This window comes from Dermochelys coriacea, chromosome 6 (genome assembly GCF_009764565.3).
Source record: "Dermochelys coriacea isolate rDerCor1 chromosome 6, rDerCor1.pri.v4, whole genome shotgun sequence".
NCBI classification, from domain to species: domain Eukaryota; kingdom Metazoa; phylum Chordata; order Testudines; family Dermochelyidae; genus Dermochelys; species Dermochelys coriacea.
This window is the reverse complement of record NC_050073.1, coordinates 114,024,722-114,043,965: the sequence shown is the minus strand read 5'-3', so window position 1 is coordinate 114,043,965 and position 19,244 is coordinate 114,024,722. Positions and strand designations below refer to the sequence as shown.

The window sequence follows — 19,244 nt, the reverse complement described above, 5'->3', positions numbered from 1 at the left end:
CTGTGAGATATAGCTATTTTATATATGTTTGTATGTAGAAATGAATATTTTGTTTTCCTTGTTTGTTTGGCATTGCCAGATTTCCACTGTATGGCTTATGAATTGTTACAAATGTCATCATTTATAAAGCCGTCATCTAGTTTAGTAGCTTTTCTAATGGAGAGAATCTGGTGTTTGCTAGACAATGATTACTCCTGGTGTTCCAACTTCATGTTATAACATTCTGGTTACCATCTTTAAAAGAAAAACTGGAGAACTCTAATAAATGCTCCTGTAAATTGGAGCAGCTAATTAATTTAGAATTTTGCATTTATAATGAAGTCTTCTGCAATAATCTATTGTTAAAAAGAAACATGAATATATATCTTAGTCATGCATGCTTTCGATTATATTTGTAATTGTTGGCTTCCTGCTGAGAGAGATGTTGACATCTGTCATGTATTCTTATCCATAGGTGTCTCTGCGTAAGCAGGAGATAGAGGACAGACTCAATGCGTGGATTGTGTTTGATGAAAAAAATAAGGAGCTATGTACATGGCTGGTAGAGATGGAAAGCAAAGTGTTACAGACTGCAGATGTTAGCATTGAAGATGTGATAGACAAATTACAAAAGGTAAACAGGAAAGCAGCTTTTCATGCATCCTAAGAATTTGTTGTAGACAAAATAGGAATGTTGAACAGCATTTACAGGCTAAAGCCAAGAAGTTTAAACATTTAGGCCGCAATTGACAAAGGTATTTAGTGCCTAACTTCCATTGATACCAAGTCCTTTGTCTTTATCCCTACTGCTGATCAATCTCCAAGTCAAAACCAAAACAGAACACCTCCCTGATTGTGCCGCAGCAGCATACTGCATTTGCACTTGGAACTCCTGCTTTTTACACTGCGGGAGGATGCAACATACCGGTCCTGTGCTTGATTTTTTAGGGTGTGAAGCTAGAGACTCCTCCTCTTAGAGTATCCTTTGTAGGTGATCTATGGAGCCCTGGTAGTGCTTCATTGCTTCCCCACTTTTCACCAGTGCCAGCTGTTGTGAAAGGGACAGTTGGAAGGTAAATGAGGGATGATCCCAGAATACGGAGGTGTGCAGTAGTTTTGGTACTAAGTACATAGGAGTTCACCACAACCAAAAAATACCTCAAAACCCACAGATCAAGTTGGGAAACACATCTGATTTCCTTCCGTGGTACTGGACTTGATTAAGTAATAATATATAAAAAGCTCTATCTTATAGACACAGGACAGTAGTCCGCTGCCAGTATCCTTTCCTAATGGCTTAAGGGGCTCAGTATCTAATCCCAGATCTCCCAAGTATAAGAATACCAGCAAAGAAAGAGCCCTTGAACTTGAATTCAGGATCTTTCAAGGTAACTTGTTGAAAATTTAAGTTAAAAGAAAAAAAAACAAGAAAATATTAGAAATTTAAATTGCTATTCTTAGGGTTATGTACCTGAAAGCTTTCAGGTCTTTAAGACACTTATTTTTTATAGTGTCTTAATTATGGGTACTTTATTCCATTAAGAATAAGTTTTCAAGGTAGTACTTTAATGTATTGAAACACCAGATCTAATGTAGTGCTTTGTGGTTTGTTTTCCCTACCCTTCTCTATTTCATTTATTTTCTGGTTGTATGATAAAAAGATAATAGGTTGGATCCTCGGCTAGTGTAAACTGATGTAGTTCCATTTTCCCCAGTGGAGCTCTGCCAGTTTACACAAGCTGAGGATCTACTCCCTTATGTTTCTATAGCACTCTTGGTCATCCCACTTCAAGCCCATTCCCACCCACACAATAAAGAAACCCAGAAACATTATTTCAACAAGAAATTGATTTTCATTATTTGTTGTGAGTAATTTTTGGATGTGTTTTTTCAGCACTGTATGGAAGAAATAAACCTGTTTGGTGAAAATAAACTTCATTTGAAGCAAATGGGTGACCAGCTGATCAAGATTAGCAACAAGAGCAGAGTTGCAGAAATAGACGACAAACTCAATAAAATTAACAATCGGTGGCAGCATCTCTCTGATGTCTTTGGAGGACGGTAAGAACTTAAATTTCAATACTTGCATTTAATGGAAAGTGATTGAAACTAGGAAGTGGCCTTGAACTTTGAAATAAAATGCTTATTTTGACAATTTCTAAATTCCCAACTAAACTCAGAAACATACTGACCTGATTTTAGAGTATATTAATTGGGATTTCAAAATTGGCTTAAAAATAAGATTAAATCTATATTTTCTTATTCAGTTTGATTGTTAGGGTTTTCTGGTCTATTTTGAAACCACACTGCTCCAGTACACAGCACTGGGGGGGGGGGGAGGTGGGGTTTCTTTCTAAATCTGAGAGTTTAAAGTAGAATCAAAGTGATTTTACTTTGCTTTTATACTGAACTTCATTTTAAAAATATCATATTGGCTGTGCAGCTGTGTGGTAGATTCTCCATCACTTGGGAATCTTTAAATTAAGACTGGATGCCTTTCTAAAAAATAGGTCTAATCCATGTACAAGTTATTGGAATATGTGGGCATCACTGGGTCAAATCCTATGGCTTATGTTATGCAGGTGGTCAGACTAGATGGTCAAAATGGTCCAGTCTGCTCTTAAATGTTTTGGAATGCCTAACAAATAGGAATTTAATCCCAATATTGTAGGCTGCTCTTACATGACTACATCTGTAAAACCTGCATATTATTTTTAAAATGTAGCATACACCACAGACTGATAAATTCAGAAAAGCTTTGCCATGGCAAAATAACAAAATCTGGATAGCTCCATCTATGATCGCTTCTGATTGGATTAAATGTTTTATTTTACTGAAAGAACTAAGAAAACTGTGACCCTGCCCTCTGATTGAGATAATCCAATTTCATTATAATCTGTGAACAGATTGAGTCTTTATCCCAACCCCAGCACAGTACACCGACCCCAAGGTGATGTCCAGACTCACCCCCTTTCTGGGATTTGGGTTTATTGGTAACTCAGAAACAATAAAATGAATATAACATTGGCATCTACCCAAGATTTCTGCCCGAGGTAAACTCTTTGTAGAGTTTCTCCCTGTCTTTGTTTTCTGTGGGCCTTAAAGAAGACTCCTACCCCCTTAATGTTCTGGTTGGAGCTAAGTGGGCCCAACTATCACCATGACTCAGCCGTAATTACCCTGAATCGTAATGAAGGATTTTAGCGTGACTTTAAGGTGACTCAACAGAATAGCCCTTCTTTAGAGTCTGCCACTCAGTTCTGCTCTTAATGGATAGGGCACTGGATTGGGACTCGTAGACATGGGTTCTATTCCTGGCTCCGCCACTGGCCTTCAGGGTGATCTTGGGCAAGTCTGTGTCGCAGTTTCCCCATCTGTCAAATGGGGATAGATACTGATCTCCTTTGTAAAGCACTTTGAGATCTGCCTATGAAAAGTGCTATATAAGAGGAAGGCATTCCAGTTCTTCATGCAAGAGGTTTTGTACTTGCAATTCACTTCTGTTGATGGATCTTCATTGTATTTATGGTACTGAAGTATTATAACTTCACTTTTTCTCTGCCTGTTATAGGTTTGTCGTAAGGTGCTGGATTTTTAACTTCTGATACCACTCAGTGTTGTTGTTTGCTGCACACTTGCTCTCAGTTTTGAATGTTAACTGTTGTGAAATAATGTTTTAAAATGCAAGCTACCATATTTTTAAAAAAATTTCTGATCTTTGCAAGCAGCTTGGTGCCACTTCATAAATTTTTTTTAGTTTAAAAACTGAATTACACATGGTGTGTTTTACTGATAATATTTGAGAAAGTACTATAAATTAAAAGCAAAGGAAAGGTTATTTTCTTCACAACAACTGTACCCCACAAAGAACTCAAGTAATCTTTGCCATAAACCAACCTCTGCCTGGCTGCGGCTAGGAATAACTTCCCCTTTGAACATATTATTGCATAACTGATCATTGTGGCAGGGTTTTTTGCACTACCTCTGAAGCATTAGGACAATGGTCACTGTGTTGGGGAATGGATGTTGAACCAGATAGACCACTGGTTTGATCCTGTGTTCCCATCATAAGTGTGCTCTGGAGGATCTTGTTAGTATTCTCAGTTCTGTGTTCCTCGATCCTTACATTGAGTGCAGGAACAGGACAGAGAGGTCAGCAAAAATGGCTTGAGCTCCCTGTATCCTGGGGTTGCTTGAGAGCCTGTCTGAGCTGTGATGTAAGATGGAGCAGCCTACAAACTATGCAGTCCTGTGGGACTTTATGCTAGTGCAAGATTGGCACAGAGCTCTGCATGCCCCCTCCCTTACCTAACACACCCTGTACCTGGGGATGAGAGGAATGGCTGATGCAGGGGCCAGCTTTATGCCCCTGGAGAGTTATCCTATGCCAGGGGAATTCTCTGCTGGCCACTTATAGCTAGAATCCAGTGGCAAATAGAGGCTGAAGTAGAAACAAGATATAGGAGTAGGGGATTAGTGTATACTTTTTCTGAAATTTAGCACTTCTTTTGTGAAATTATAACCCATATTCACGCTGTGTTTTTCAGTTTTAATTAGAGAATGCAAAGCTTTTACGTTTATTCCCAAACATGCTTTGACACTGCAGTACAAATTTTTCCTCCCAGCTATAATTTTCAATTGAGGGAGATTGGATATCTTTCTGAAAGATCTGTTCTAGCTTGACCATTGAGTGAAATTCTGTGGGCTGTATTTTGCAGGAAGTCAGACTATATAATCATAATGGATCTTTCTAGCCTTAAAATCTATGAATTAACATAGGAAAAATTATACACTGTCAAACTATGGTAAGCAACTGCTGCCACCCAGGTGAATTAACCTCTCAGAGACAAATTCAGGGGCAGAATCCAACAAAAGAGAGGAAAAACAAAAGTTTAAATTGAGTGATTACTTAAAAAAACCCATGAGAAATGTCTTAAGGGGAAATATGTGTAAGTTTTACAAGTTAAAAATGAAAATTATAAACCACATATGTATCTTATAACAATCATACATAGCAGCTGTATGGAGCTAGGTCTTTTGCTGGTGTGAATTGGCATAGGTCCCTTAAATTCAGTGGAACCAACAGATTTTCACCTGCAGAAGTTCTGGATTATGTAATATCTGTATATGTCTGTATGGAAATATATGTGTGTGTTTGCATGTGTTTATCATAGGTGGGGCTTAGTAGCACCGCATATAATTATGGTTGCCTGACATTTCCCATTATAAAACCTTATAGTTGCTTATAACTGCAAAACTTTAAACATTTGGACTGAAATTTTCCCGATTAGATGTCTGCCTCAGGTTGATTTAAAAAAAAAAAATCAGCCAAAACAGGTCATCTGTTTCCAAGACCAAAGCTAGGTAAAAATAATTTTTTACTCATGTTAAAAATGTCTAGCAACAAGACTGTATCATGAACTACATGCACAAAGAGGTTACATTAAGATTGCACAGGGAACCTTATTTCTGTCATTTCCTAACATTGAGTGCTTGATTTGGCAACCTTAATGTTTTTAACATAGTTGTTTTTCACATAATATAATATATATATATGCACGTAATATATGTCTATACAATATTGAAATGACAGCAAAACTCAGTCAAAAGCCAATCTAATCAATACAGAACAATTCCAATAACTTAGTTCACCTTAAACCAATAAAAAACCTGAGACAGATGGGCAAATTAGGTGATTTCTCAGTTTAGAATTTGGAGTGATTCTCTGAGATCATGGTGACAAGTTCAGATTTGCCATATGGCAGCAGCTACACAAAATGGATTTAGCACTTTTATTGTATGCATCTGCTTGGCTTGTGCAGTTCACAAAGGCATTGTCATGTGTGTCACGCTGAAGCATGGTTTGATGTAAACTAGGAAGCATCTGAAAACATAATTCCCATGGAAAAAATAACATTCAGACATCTGTTCTTTTTTTTTTAAGTTATGCAAATGAATTTCTGTACAGCTTTGGAGAGACTGTTAGCTAGCCAGTCTCTTCTGTGCTTTCCTTTGTTGGCTGGCAGGAAAGGAAAAAAGCAGGGTACTAGACAAACAAAAGTTTAAAGTCTAATTTGAGATTTTGACCACTTTCTGAGTGTTCTGCAATTCCATTAATTGTGGAAACATGCATCTTAGATTCCAGAACATCATCCGCAATCTTTTCTTATCTCCACTTATCAGTTAGCAGCTGTATCCTTAAAATGAAATGCTACACATATGTACACACACACAAGTGTGCAAGGCCCAAAATGTAGAGGAAATGGCATGTGTAGGCTGCGGGGGAGCAGGTTGCCAAGAACACATACATTAAGAATTCACACCCTGTATGCAGTGGAGCAATACTCCTTGGACAGTCTAGGTGAAATTCTTAAACAGCAATCTAAAACTACAAGGGTCGTAGTAAAACAGGATTTCATAAGAATATTCAGGACATCAGATTAAAGCAAAATAAATCATCTGCATAACACAGGTAGCCTTGCAGCCTGCAACAGGTAGTCTACATCCAGTAGGTCAATCTATGTCATTACAGGGAATGCTCCGGGCTTGTCTACATGGCAAGTTAGTGCACAGAAAGCCAGTGTGGGAATCTACAGTGAGGAAAAAGTTCCATTATGTGTGGTAGCAGTATCCACATGGCAAGCTACCTTGCGGAAAGCTTGTATGCTGTAGATTCCACACTATGGCTTATGCCACACTAACTAGCCATACAAACAAGCCTTTAGGCTCTGGCCGTATCTACACTACAAACTTTGGTCAACACAAGTTACAAGTTAGCCCATGAAAGCTAATGCCCTAATAAATTAAATAAAATAAATAGTCTCTAAGGTGTCACAAGGACTCCTCATTTTTTTTGCTGATACAGACTAACATGGCTACCACTCTGAAACAAGTTACATCATCCTTCAGCCGCCGCACTTAGTATATCGCATGTGTGTGTACATACTTGTCTCCTTCTGTCAGCACCGCATGTGCTCACCAAGAGTGTTTGCAGTGCACCATGGGTAGATATGCCAGTGTGCAACCCGCCACCCATCCAACACACCATCTTTTGGGAAGTTTTGGCAGTGCATGGTGGGGCCAAAACGAGTTGGGCAGAGGTGGGAGCAAAGGGTCAACTTCCCAACATGCAACTGTCTCCATCCCATAATGTCATCTCTATCCCATAATTTTTGCACCTTTTTTCAAAATCTCATGAACCCGCGCAGCACTCCTGGCTGTCCACCATCTCTGACTGAAACAAGGAGCCTGCACAACTCTGCACTTCGGTCATAAGTGTGGCAAGCACAGAATTCACAATCCTCCCAAAATTTGCAGCTGCAAGAGTAATTGAATCAGCTGATGATTCTTTTGGAGGACAGATTGCTGTGGGACATAGTGAGAACCAATTCAAGGTTGCAGTTGGCATTCACAGAGCAGCTGCAGATGGTGGAGCACGACTTCTGGGACCAAGAAACGAGTACTGACTGGTGGGATTGCACTGTAATGCAGGCTTGGGATGACAAGCAGTGGCTGCAGAGCTTTTCGATGTGTGAGGCTGCATTTCTGGGTCCGTGTGCCGAGCTTGCCCCAGTCCTCCAGGGACACCAAAATTGAGAGCTGCTGGTCAGTGGAAAATCAGTTAGCAGTTGCAAAATTCACTGCAGGGGCCATTTATTGCCTCCCGCTACACAGCGCTGTGAGGTAGTGGGTGGATTTGCAGCACTGCGGTTCCCGAACTGAGATGCAGCAATAGATGGAACACCTATCCCTATTTTGGACCAGACCACTTTGCCACAGAGTACATCAACAGAAAGGACTATTTTTCTCTGGTTATGAAAGCATTGGTGGCTCACACAGACACTTCACCAACGCCAGTGTGAGCTGGTCAGGGAAGATGCATGATGCTCGCATCTTTAACAACACAGGATTTTTCAGAAAGCTACAAACAAGGACTTTTTCCCCTGGACTGGCGGATTACCATCGGCAATAGTATTCCTGGGGGACACGGCCTACCCTTTGCTTCCCTGGCTCATGAAGCCACACACCAGCCACCTCGACAGCGGCAAGGAAAGATTCAGCTGCCTCCTCAGCAGGTGCAGAATGACGGTTTGTTTACTCACAAGAGTGGATCTCAGTGAGAAAAATATCCCAATGGCTCTATCTGCCTGCTGTGTGATAGTAGGGGCGGGGGGGGGGGGGGTGCAATTTAAAAGTTCGGTCACCCCCTGAACAGCTCGAGTCACAGCACCTCCCCCAGGCAAGCCTCCCCTTCCCTTCCCTTACCCTCCGTCTCCCCACCCGGAAAGCAGCAAGCCCTCTCTGCAGCACCTAGCTGTTGCTCCTGCCTCTCCCTTCAGGGTGCAGCTCACAGCTCAGCCGGCCTTTGAGGTTACTTGACTGGCTCGCCTCCGCCAGTTGCTGCACAGCGATGGGGCCTGGCAGCACCATGTGACTAAGTGGGGCCAGCTCTGAGTCAACAGGAAAGCCCACACATGGGGGTGGGGCGGCCTCTCCCGGAGCCCAAAGGCTGGATGGTTTCCAGCTGTGGCTTTCAAGGCCTCCCAGCTAGGGGCACCTGCGTATTAGCCACCCCATGGCCCTGGTTAAATCCCCCCAGGTCTCTGTGTGAGACCCAAACTAATGTTGGGACAGGTGCAGAATTTGCCTCCTGTAGGTGGCCCATTGGCCTGGTTCGAGGGTCATCGTGGGTCAGCACCAGCGTGAGCCAGGCCTGCAAAGGGGGGCAGCTCGCTATTGCTGTTGTCTCTGTTTTGAATAATCTACTGTGCACTCATGTATTTTGAACTCACTCTCTGCACACAAAAAAAGAAATAAAAATATAAACCCTGGCAGAAATCTGGTGGGCTCAGATTTCCCATAATGCCAGAGAAAATGGTCAAATGCATTAGACTTCCAAATAATTTCTTGGATTTTTGGTGTGATTTTTCAAAGTTTAGTGCCATGTTGCTGATTTTCAGATACATCTGTCTTTAAACCAAGTTTCTTTCTCTCTCTCCCAGCCCTTCTCACCCTTCTCTGGCAGTGATGTCAGAACACGTAATTTTTTATGATTGATTTTTTGACAAATGAATGATGTCATAAGTAAAGATTAGGGGGCAGTTTGATTGCCAGTGTAACTCCTTGCACTTCATTGGTCCTACTCCTTCACTGGAGACCTGAACACAGGACAAGGTAGATTGAATAGGAGTGAGCTTTAATTTGTACACAAAAAGCTGTGAGCATAATCCAAAAAAGCATTGTGTGTGTGTGCGTGCGTACATTTGTGGGTGTTTTAATTTTGGGAATTGCTTCAATAGGAAAATCTCTCTTTAAATCATCAGAGTCTGAGGCTGAAGGTATCTGACTGTACTCAGCAGACTTTACCTTTTGGTTTTGAAGCCTCTGGAGCATCACCTTTTCATTACCACCCCCAACCAATCACTCAAGGTATTTTTCTTCATGAGCTGACTCTGTTATGTCAAAATAAAGCAACTTTGTGTTTGTGGTTGGGTTCTCAGCAATTTGCCAGGTAAAAATGCAGGTTAACAGAAGGAAACCAGTGTTGTTCAGTGTGTGTGTGTGTGTGTGTGTGTGTGTGTGTGTGTGTACACGCATGTGCGCATGCATGCTGTGACTCCCCAGCTAGGGGCTTTGCAGAGGAGGAGGAGGAGGATGGAAAAAGGCTCCCCCCCCCCCCCGGGGAGATGCTAAAGCAATGAATAAATAGAGCATCCATAGAGGAGGGGTTTCCTCTTCCATGAGTGCTGTGGTTAAACAGACAGAATCCTTGCAGCTTGGAATTTACAAGCTAAGGAATGATTTTCCCCTATAAACGGTAAGTGCTGTTTCAATAATCAGCTCTGCATTTGGTTATAGTGCATGTAAGAATAGAAATCACTAATTCAGTAGTATCTGTCTGGGTGGTTCAGCAGACTTGGGGGATGGGCACTGCTATGTCAGCGTGTGTGTGTGTGTGTGTGTGTGTGTCCGATTTTCCTGTGACAAGTGGATGAGAAAATGGATTATGCTGTGTGGGAGTTCATTAGACTGGATAAATAGCATTGAGGGGCCTTCTAAGTTAAAATGTGTACTGGTCTCTTTGGTATCTCATTGTACCAATGTCAGTGGAGATTTGGGACTACAATATTATGGATAAATGGAAGGTTTAATATATGAAATGAAGCTTGCCCCTTCTTGTTCAGTGATAATGTGATATTAATTCTATTAATTGAAATAATAGAATCAACCAATGCAAAGGTTTCTGTGTTATTTTTCAAGAGCCAGAAGCTGCACAGAGAAATGAACGTGCACACGTTTAAAGGTTGGGCCCAAATGAAGTCATCATTTCTTAAGCTTGTGTGCTTTATATATGTCTGTTTGCACTAAAATCTACCGAACAAAGATTTCCTGTTATCAGGCAGTAATGTCAATTGACAGTGCAATTTAATTTCACCATATTTTTTTAATAAATATGAATAGTATCTCTGCTTCCCGACCAGAATGATATTTACACTGATGAACAAGATTTAAAAATATACATCTGAATCTCTTCATCCCATTAAACAAAGAAATGAGTTTTATTTATAGTTTGTTCTTTCTGCTACATTTTCTGACAGCACTGGTTATAAACCAGCATATTGCAGGCAGGCACTATGCAATTCTTTATCACATCATGTTCCTGCCAACAGACTTTAGTCCTGGCCTGCAACAAAAGAACCTTTCTATCCCTGGACCTCTCCTGAGCAAGGACTGCCAAACATGCTGTTCTTTCATGTGGGCTTATGACACTAACATCTAGAAGGGATTTGTTTTAGGCCGTCTGAGGTATTTCAATTCAGGCTCCAGTGGTGGAATGTTAGGACCTGATCCAAAGCCGATTCAGATCAATGGGAGTCTTTAAATTCACTTCAGTGTCTCAGGATCGGGTCCTTAGTTATACCCACTAGCACTACACAGTCCCTTGCCGCTACTTGAATTTAGGCTTTAAGATGAAAACATTTAGTAATTGTCTTCCAAGCATGTGCTTAAGCATGCATTGAATGAATAAGGGCCATATTTAAGTCATGTTCATTGCAAAGTACAGGAGACTTTTCAGCCTTTTCCTTTTCATAGCCCCAGAGAAGCAAGCTGCAGCTGGGGAATGTTATGACCCAGTGCTGCTGGGAACCAATAGTCTCTTGAGTGGATCTGAGCAAATTGGTTGCAGCTGAGTCCGTTATCTAATAAATTTAGTGAGCTATCCACACACTTCTATCGTTACAAATGTGTTCATTATTCAAAATTATTTGACCAGTGGTTTATGTGACCCTATTTTGGCCTATGGATGATCATGAATTGTTCACCACATGTATTACTTTGATCATTTGCTTGTCTTAACTCACTATTCATGCTGTGTGATTGCTCGCTCACATGCTACAGCTTCTGCTCCCTGATTAAATGACTCTCATACCCATAAAGAGCTTTCAGAAAGTAATACGATACGAACACTCGCAGCACAAATACTCCTATGGTTCAGATTTGAGAAGCATTCATGACATTTTCTGCAAACAAAAGTTAATTCACACAAATACTTGCAGAAAGAAAATACAAGGTGTGACAAAGCTCTGTCCTTGCCTCCGTGGGTCACGCATTTCCTGGCGGATTTCACTAGCCTCAGAGGCTCGCTGTGACCCTCCACATAACCCTTCTCTCTCTAGAGACAAGGGTCACAGTCTACTGAGCTATTTTCATCATAAGCCAGTGAGGGAGGTGAGGAGAAGTTATCCTTCCTTGCACAGTCTCTGTTGTCTCCCAGTCTCAGTGACTAAACAGGGGGCAAAGGTATGGGGGGAAGCCCGGGCCTACCCTCTACTCCGGGCTCCAGCCCAGGGACCCTAATAATATCAGCTATGGTAGCTGACCTTTTAGAAACATATGTACAATTCCCTGGGCTACTTCCCCCACAGCAGCCCTCACTTCCTCAAGCTCCATTTCACCCTTACCTCAGGGCCTCCTTCCTTGTGCCTGATATGGTGTGTACTACTCAGCCTCTCCAACCGCGCAACTTCTTACCACAGCTCCTGACATGCACACCCACCTGACTAACTGGGAGGCTTTCAACTAGTTTCAGCCAGCTCCTGATTGGCTTCACGTGTCCCAATCAACATAGCCTTCTCCCTGCCTTCTGGAAAGTTCTTAAGTGGCCCCAGGTGTCTTAATTGACCTGGAGCAGCTGCCATTTCACTTATCCTGGTACCAGGGATTTGTTTAGCCTGGAGCTAATATATCTATCTCCCACTACTTTTCTATAGCCATCTGGCCTTGCCCCGTCACAAAGGCTACGGTAGCAGTGACACAAATATGTGTTTTTTATTCAGTAAAAGGGTCTTGGATTCTTTGTTCCAATATTCCCCCGGGTCGATTCCTGAGGGAATGCTTCCAGTTCTCTTTGACATTAGTGGGAGTTGAGGGCACCCAGCATTTCTCAGGAGGCTTTCAGCACCTTTCAGGATTTTTTTATGGCTACCTGGCAACTTCGTTCCTCTGTCACAATGCAACTCTCTACAACCAGGTTAAAGCTTGTCTGTGCGGGAGACAGAACTTTATCAGGGGCTGGTTCTGAGGTTGTGGAATGAACTCCCCCAGGAACTAAGGACCATCACAAACCTCACCACCATCTCCTCCAAGTGCAAAGCGTGTTTCTTTGACCTGCCTGCTCTAACAAATACATAGCAACATTTATATTAACTCCCCTCCTCCATCCCTCCCAAAAAAATCCCTCCCTTCCAAAACAAAACTCTCCACTGTGCACGCTTCTTCCTCTAGGGAGACGATGAGAGAACAAACAACACGTGACAGATGTTAGTCACCTAATGCGCTACTGGAAGGCACTCACATACTGCAGTGTCGCGCACGGAATACAAACCTATATTGAACAGAATTAGAATATACTAACCTTGAGCCACGTGCCCAGTGTTGGTTGACTTCATTAAGAATTTACCTGTCTATGTGTTTATTCAAGACAGTAGTTTGTTCCCATATTGTGATATTGTACCAGCACTGATTTCTGAAGGGCGTTTATTATTATCACCTGTCCGTTTATCTTAGGTTTTAGTTCTCAAGATCGAGATTAATGACCCAGAGCATTAAGGCTGGGATGAAAGACATATTCTAGCTGGCATATGTAACAGATTAGTTAATTAGATTGGCATGTCTCTTGTGATAATTGTGTTACAAAGTAAACACATGCTAATAGTGCCACAATGGTTCTTTCTATTGTGCTATAGTTGCTGGCAATCCTAACGAACATTTTCTATTACAACAAACATATTGAGAACAATATTTATATCCTGAATTAGGGAGGTTTCTAAGACAAACAGCTGTATTTGCTTTCCTCATTGTAAAATGTTTTCCTTTTAAAAATCACTTCATTGTAAAATTTCTTCCTTCCTGTTTTTCCTGATCTTTGTTTATTTGTCAAAGGTGCAGCCATGCAAACACTTACTTATTACCACGGCCAAGTTTTAGTCAGGGGTACTTTTAGTAAAAGTCAAGGACAGGTCACGGGCAATAAACAAAAATTCATAGCCCATGACCTGTCCATGTCTTTTACTATAAATACCCCTGACTAAAACTTAGCAGCTCCTAAGACCCTAGGGTGCTCTGGGTGGGTCTGAGACACCGCTACTCTGGGATGCCCCGGTACTGACAGCTAGCCCCTGCACTGGTAATGGGGGCTGACTGCCCCCGGCTGCTCTGAGGCCCTGGGGACCGCTGCTCTGCCGGCCTCCAGGGCGGCCCCTGGGACCGCTGCTGCTCCAGCGACCCTGGGGCCAGCTGTCAGGGCTGCTCCTGCAGTGGCCAATGCGGCTGGCCCTGGGACCACCCCAGCAGCTGCCCGAGTGGCTAGTCCCAGGGTCCGTCCCAGCAACTGCCCAAGCATCTGGCCTCAGGGGCAGCCCCGCTGCTTACCCCAGGCCAGCTGCTCGGGCGGCCCTGGGGTCAGTCGCACCAGCAGCTGCGGAAGTCATGGAGGTCCCAGAAAATCACAGAAACTGTGACCTCCATGACACACTTGCAGCCTTCATTATTACTTACTGTCACATTGTTTCCTTGTGCTCCCTCATCTGTGTCTCTGTATTCCCCTGTTGTCTCTGATGTTATACTTGGATTGTGAGCTCTTCGGGGCAGGGACTGAATATTTTTTTCTGTTTACACAGCATCTAGCACCATGGGGTTGAGGTCCATGATGGGAGCCCCTTGATGCTAAAGGAATACAAATAGTAATAATAATACTAGGTGTACTACTGATATTGACATCCATCGAAGTCATGGTAGCAAGCGCTAACCCAGATAGTGTTTGCAGGATTGCACCTTTAGCATGTATGTGGTGTGAATGAACGGTGCCAGTCTGAGGCCTGGATCCCATCACACGTGTTATCCGAATGCAAAGATCTGAATACTTTATGGTATTCTGTTGTACAGTACACAGAGATTTTGTAGATACGCAAGGTGATTTGAGAAGCGAAGAGTGGAAAATTGTGGTGTCCCCCAGGGGTCTGTACTGGGACACGTGCTGTTCAACATATTCACACATGAGCTGGAAAAAGGGGTAAACTTTGAGGTGGCAAAATTTGCAGATGATACAAAATTACTCAAGATAGTTAAGTCCAAAGCAGACTGCAAAGAATTACAAAAGGATTTCCCAAAACTGGGTGACTAGGCAACAAAATGGCAGATGAAACTCAGTGGTGATAAATGCAAAGTAATGCACATTGGAAAACATAATCCCAACTATACATATAAAACGATGGGATCTATATTATCTGTTACCACTTAAGAAAGAGATCTTGGGGTCTTTCTGGGTAGTTGCCTGAAAACATAGCCGACAGGTACTGGATGACGGGATGGATCACTTATATCCCACTCAATATGCAGCGGCAATCAAAGAAGCTTACAGAATGTTAGGAACGATTAGGAAAGGGATTGATAATGAGACAGAAAATATCATATTGCCTCTGTATAAATCCATGGTACCCCCACACCTTGAATACTGAGTGCAGCTCTGGTCACCCCATCTCAAAAAAGATATATTGGGATTGGAAAAGGTTCAGAAAGGGCAACAAAAATGATGGGGGGTATGGAACAGCTTCCGTATGAGGAGAGATTAAAAAGACTGGGACTTTTCAGTTTAGGAAAGAGAGGATAAAGGTCTATAAAATCGTGACTGGTGTGGAGAAAGTGAATAAGGAAATATTATTCACTCTTTCACCTAACACAAGAACTATGGGTCACCCAATGAAAGTAGTAGGCAGCAGGTTTAAAACAAACAAAAGGAAGCACATCTTCACACAACACACAGTCAACCTGTGGAATTCTTTGCCAGAGGATGTTGTGAAGGCCAAAACTATTACAGGGTTCAAAAAAGAACTAGATCAGTTCCTGGAGGACAGGTCCATCAATGGCTATTAGCCAGCAGGAGCAGGGATGCAACATCATGTTCTCAGTGTCCCTAGCCTCTGTTTGCCAGAAGCTGGGAGTGGTTGATGGGATGGATCACTTGATGATTGCCTGTTCTGTTCTATTCCCTCTGAAGCACCTGGCATTGGCCACTGTCAGAAGACAGGATACTGGGCTAGATGACTCAGTATGGCCATTCTTATATCTAGTTGGACTAGAGCCATTTGCTGCACTGTAATATCAAGCTCCCTTGTTGTATCTGAAAAAGCATTTCCAAACCATTGTGGAAGCAGGGCAATAGCTGCCACTGCAGAGTAGCAATCCTGCCTTTCCCATGGAAATCATCAATCAGGAATTGTAAATTTACCCGTACAAAACAGGTACACAGGAGTCACCATCCTGAAACAGACAAATGGATATACGACCTGTGACTTTGGCCTATTTTAGATGCTAAAGTGGGAGTGGGAAGAAATAAAGGTAACCCATCTGGGCAAGAGAGAGCCAGAGCCAGATTCCTTCCTGATGTAACTTCATTGACTACAGAGAGAGTATACCAGGGATGGATCTGGCCCACAGTCTCTGCTGTCCTTGCAAATCAGAGCTGGACCTTTTCCTCAAACTCGTCTCTTTTGTGATCAGTCTCTCTCTCTCTCTTCATAGTGGCTTATTTAAGTTTCTCAATTTAGATTTATTATGCTAGCTTCACCTCTCTGTTTCATGTATGTTAGAGGATTCTGTTGCACCCTTCTGCATAAACCAGCATAGTCCATGTGACCAAAATATCCCATTGCTGTGCGGACAAAAATATAGATGGCCTGTTTAAGGAAGCCATAGAGATGTGTGCCCTGCTGAAAATAGAAGAGGCAGAGGAATAGTTCACACACAGCGCAATGTCCTGGGGTTTGGCTTTATTAACACAGAAATTAACACTAAAACAGCACATATATTCAGTTCAAACCTTTTCCCTAGGCATGGCTGTTCTGAGATTCCTCTCTTCAAACTGCTCAACCCATGAGCTACATCTTCCATCTCTCTCTAGAGAATAACTCCCACCCCCCCAGGTATAGAGCTGGTGTAGCAAACCATTTCCCTCCGTGGGGCAGCATAACCCACTTAATATATTCCTAGCAGCATCAAAATCTGCTGGCAGGGTGCCTGTCCTCCAAGGTTGAACTGTAATTCACATGTGAGAGTAGCTTGAAAGAGCCCAACCTAGAAAACTAGGGAAAATAATTATTTTTCCACTGCCTGGCCTCATGTATACTTGTACCAAGTAGTTGTAAAATACTACCAGTGTAAATGAGAGGAGAGATCCGAATTGACCCAGTAGTGTTTAGACCCATTTTGCATGGGTGTAAATGGCTTCACTTATGCAAGCAGTGAAGCATGCAGCTCAAAGACTAAGGAGCAGTTCCTACCTGGTATGCACTGCCCTGCATTTTGGGGCAACGTGGAGTCACACTGCACCCCGGGAAGATGGGGATGACTAGATTGTCTCAAATAGACAAAACGTACACTGGGACAAGTTTTCGGTATACAAATCCTTACGGAAATGACTAAGGAACCCACTAGCACTAGCACAGAAAGAGGCTAGGAAGGCTACTCCCTGTTCACAGCGTCTCCTTAAATGACTCACTTAGGAACTTCTTCAGCTGTGGAGGCATCTGCTATGCCAATTTGGGTAGGTTATAATTAAAATGTGTCTCTAATTTGCAGAAGGCAGGTCAGTTTGGAGATAAGAATACTGTATAAATCATACTTTCTTCATTTCCAGAGCCTCTGCTAATACTACTTCCATTGTTAAATAATCTTTATAACAACCTGTTTTCTTTCCAATATCCCTAGGCTGAAGAAACTGGAAGGGACCTTTGCTGTCATACAGACATTAGACAAAAATATGAGTACCCTTCGCACCTGGTTGGCTCGCATTGAGGCCGAGCTTTCCAAGCCTGTTGTGTATGACATCTGTGATGATCAAGAGATCCAGAAAAGACTTGCTGAGCAGCAGGTGGGAAAATCATAGCATCTGAAATAAATGGGCTTAAAGTGATGCTGATTATGATCAGTCCTGTGTTTAAAATCACTCATTTCCTTTCCTTGACTGACTTTTCTGTTGTTCACATTTTGAGCCATTGTGTTTCCTGCCAAAGTGAGACAAGGTAGTGAGGTAATATCTTTTATTAGACCATCTTCTATTGGTGAGAGAGAGAAAAGCTTTCAAGCCACAAAGCTCTTCTTCAGGTCTGGGAATGGTATTCCCAGTGTTACAGCAAAATGCAAGGTGGAACAGATTGTTTAGCATGAATAGCACATGTTGTAAGGGACCACTCAAGATATTTCTTGTCTGAACAGTGTCCATTCAGTCCATGATTTTTAGTGTCTAGCAAAGTAATGAATTTAAGCTCCCAGGCTCATCTTTTGAAATGGTTGTGCGGATGAGTTTTTTTCTGTCTTTTATCATTTTTCTGGGTGAAAAAACATCAAAAACACACTATCACCTGTGGGTGAACACTTTTCACAAAATGATCACTCTATATCTGAACTACCAGTCCTCATCCTCAAAGGAAACCTGCACTTCAAAAGATGAGCCTGGGAGCTTAAATTCATTGACACTAAAAATCATGGATTGAACAAAGACACTGGATGTATGGCTTATTACAACAAGCTGTAACCCACTAACACCCTCTTTTTGTCCCGTGACTGGAGTGGTATTACTGGGTCACTCTACCTTGACTGGTCTCTTAGGTATGTGCTATTTATGCTAAACTATCTGTTCCACTTTGCATTTTGCTGTGACACTGCGAGTACCTTTCTCAGACCTAAAGAAGAGCCCTTTGTGCCTGGAAAGCTTGTCTCTCTCATCAGCAGACATTGGTCCGGTAAAGATACTACCTTTCCCACATTGTCTCTCTAATATCCTGAGACCGACCTGGCTACAATACACTGCCCTTAACAAAGTGTTCGTGAGACGCTTTATAGGGATTTAACACTTAGAGAATGTTTTTGAAATGTAAACATTGTAGAAACAAACAAAAACATTCATAAAATCCTTTCCTGCCTTCCAGTAGTGCATTAAGTAATGTGACTACACCTCTGTCGTGTTGTTTGTTCTCTTATCCTCTTCCCCTTTGGATAAGGCTTTGCTCGGTTCAAGACAGCAGAAGCTTCAGGGCTAGACAATGATGTAGAGCTTGTCTACATTGGCAGTGTACAGCACTGCAACTTTCTCGCTCAGGCATGTAAAAAAAACACTCCCCTGAGTGCAGCAAGTATTGGCGCTGTAAAGCACCAGTGTAGACAGTGCCCCACGCTGGGAGCTACGCCCCTGGTGGAGGTGGGGCTTTTTAGAGCACTGGGAGAGTTCTCTCCCACCGCTCTGCCGTGACCACACAAGCCACGATAAAGCACTACTGCGGCAGCGCTTTACCATAGCCAGTGTAGACTAGCCTCAGACTGTGCCCATGCACAGGAGCGAGGGATAGAGTGAACCTCTCTGCACTGAGTACCTTGACCCATGCCTGCTCGCTTCTCCCAGGGCAGATAGGCAGGAATTCCTCCCAGGAATGGGCAGGGCCTTAACAAAGCAGCTAGTACAGCTGAGCTGATTTTGGGAGGCAGGGCAGGGGTGGCATTATTGCACTGACCCACGGGTGCGTGGGAGAAGCAGGGAGGGGACTGTGGCTCAGAGGAGTGTCTCTGAGTCACAACACCGCCTGTGGCTACTGCTGGAGCAGTGCAATTTATGCATCATCACCCCTTGCTTGGGGCTGTGCCTAAAGGCACAATCTAGGCTGAAGTGTCTGCACAAACAGATTAAAAATGCCTGCCGCTGTGGGACAACAGGA

General features: G+C 42.7%; 1 protein-coding gene across 1 annotated transcript in view; it reads left to right on the top strand.

Moving 5' to 3' along the window:
• Positions 1 to 19,244, top strand: part of SYNE2 (spectrin repeat containing nuclear envelope protein 2) — a 267,053-nt gene that overhangs the window by 225,801 nt on the left and 22,008 nt on the right. Inside the window, 3 exon segments of the mRNA XM_043517646.1 lie at positions 455 to 613; positions 1,874 to 2,040; positions 17,245 to 17,407. Coding sequence (XP_043373581.1) covers positions 455 to 613; positions 1,874 to 2,040; positions 17,245 to 17,407 — 489 coding nt within the window.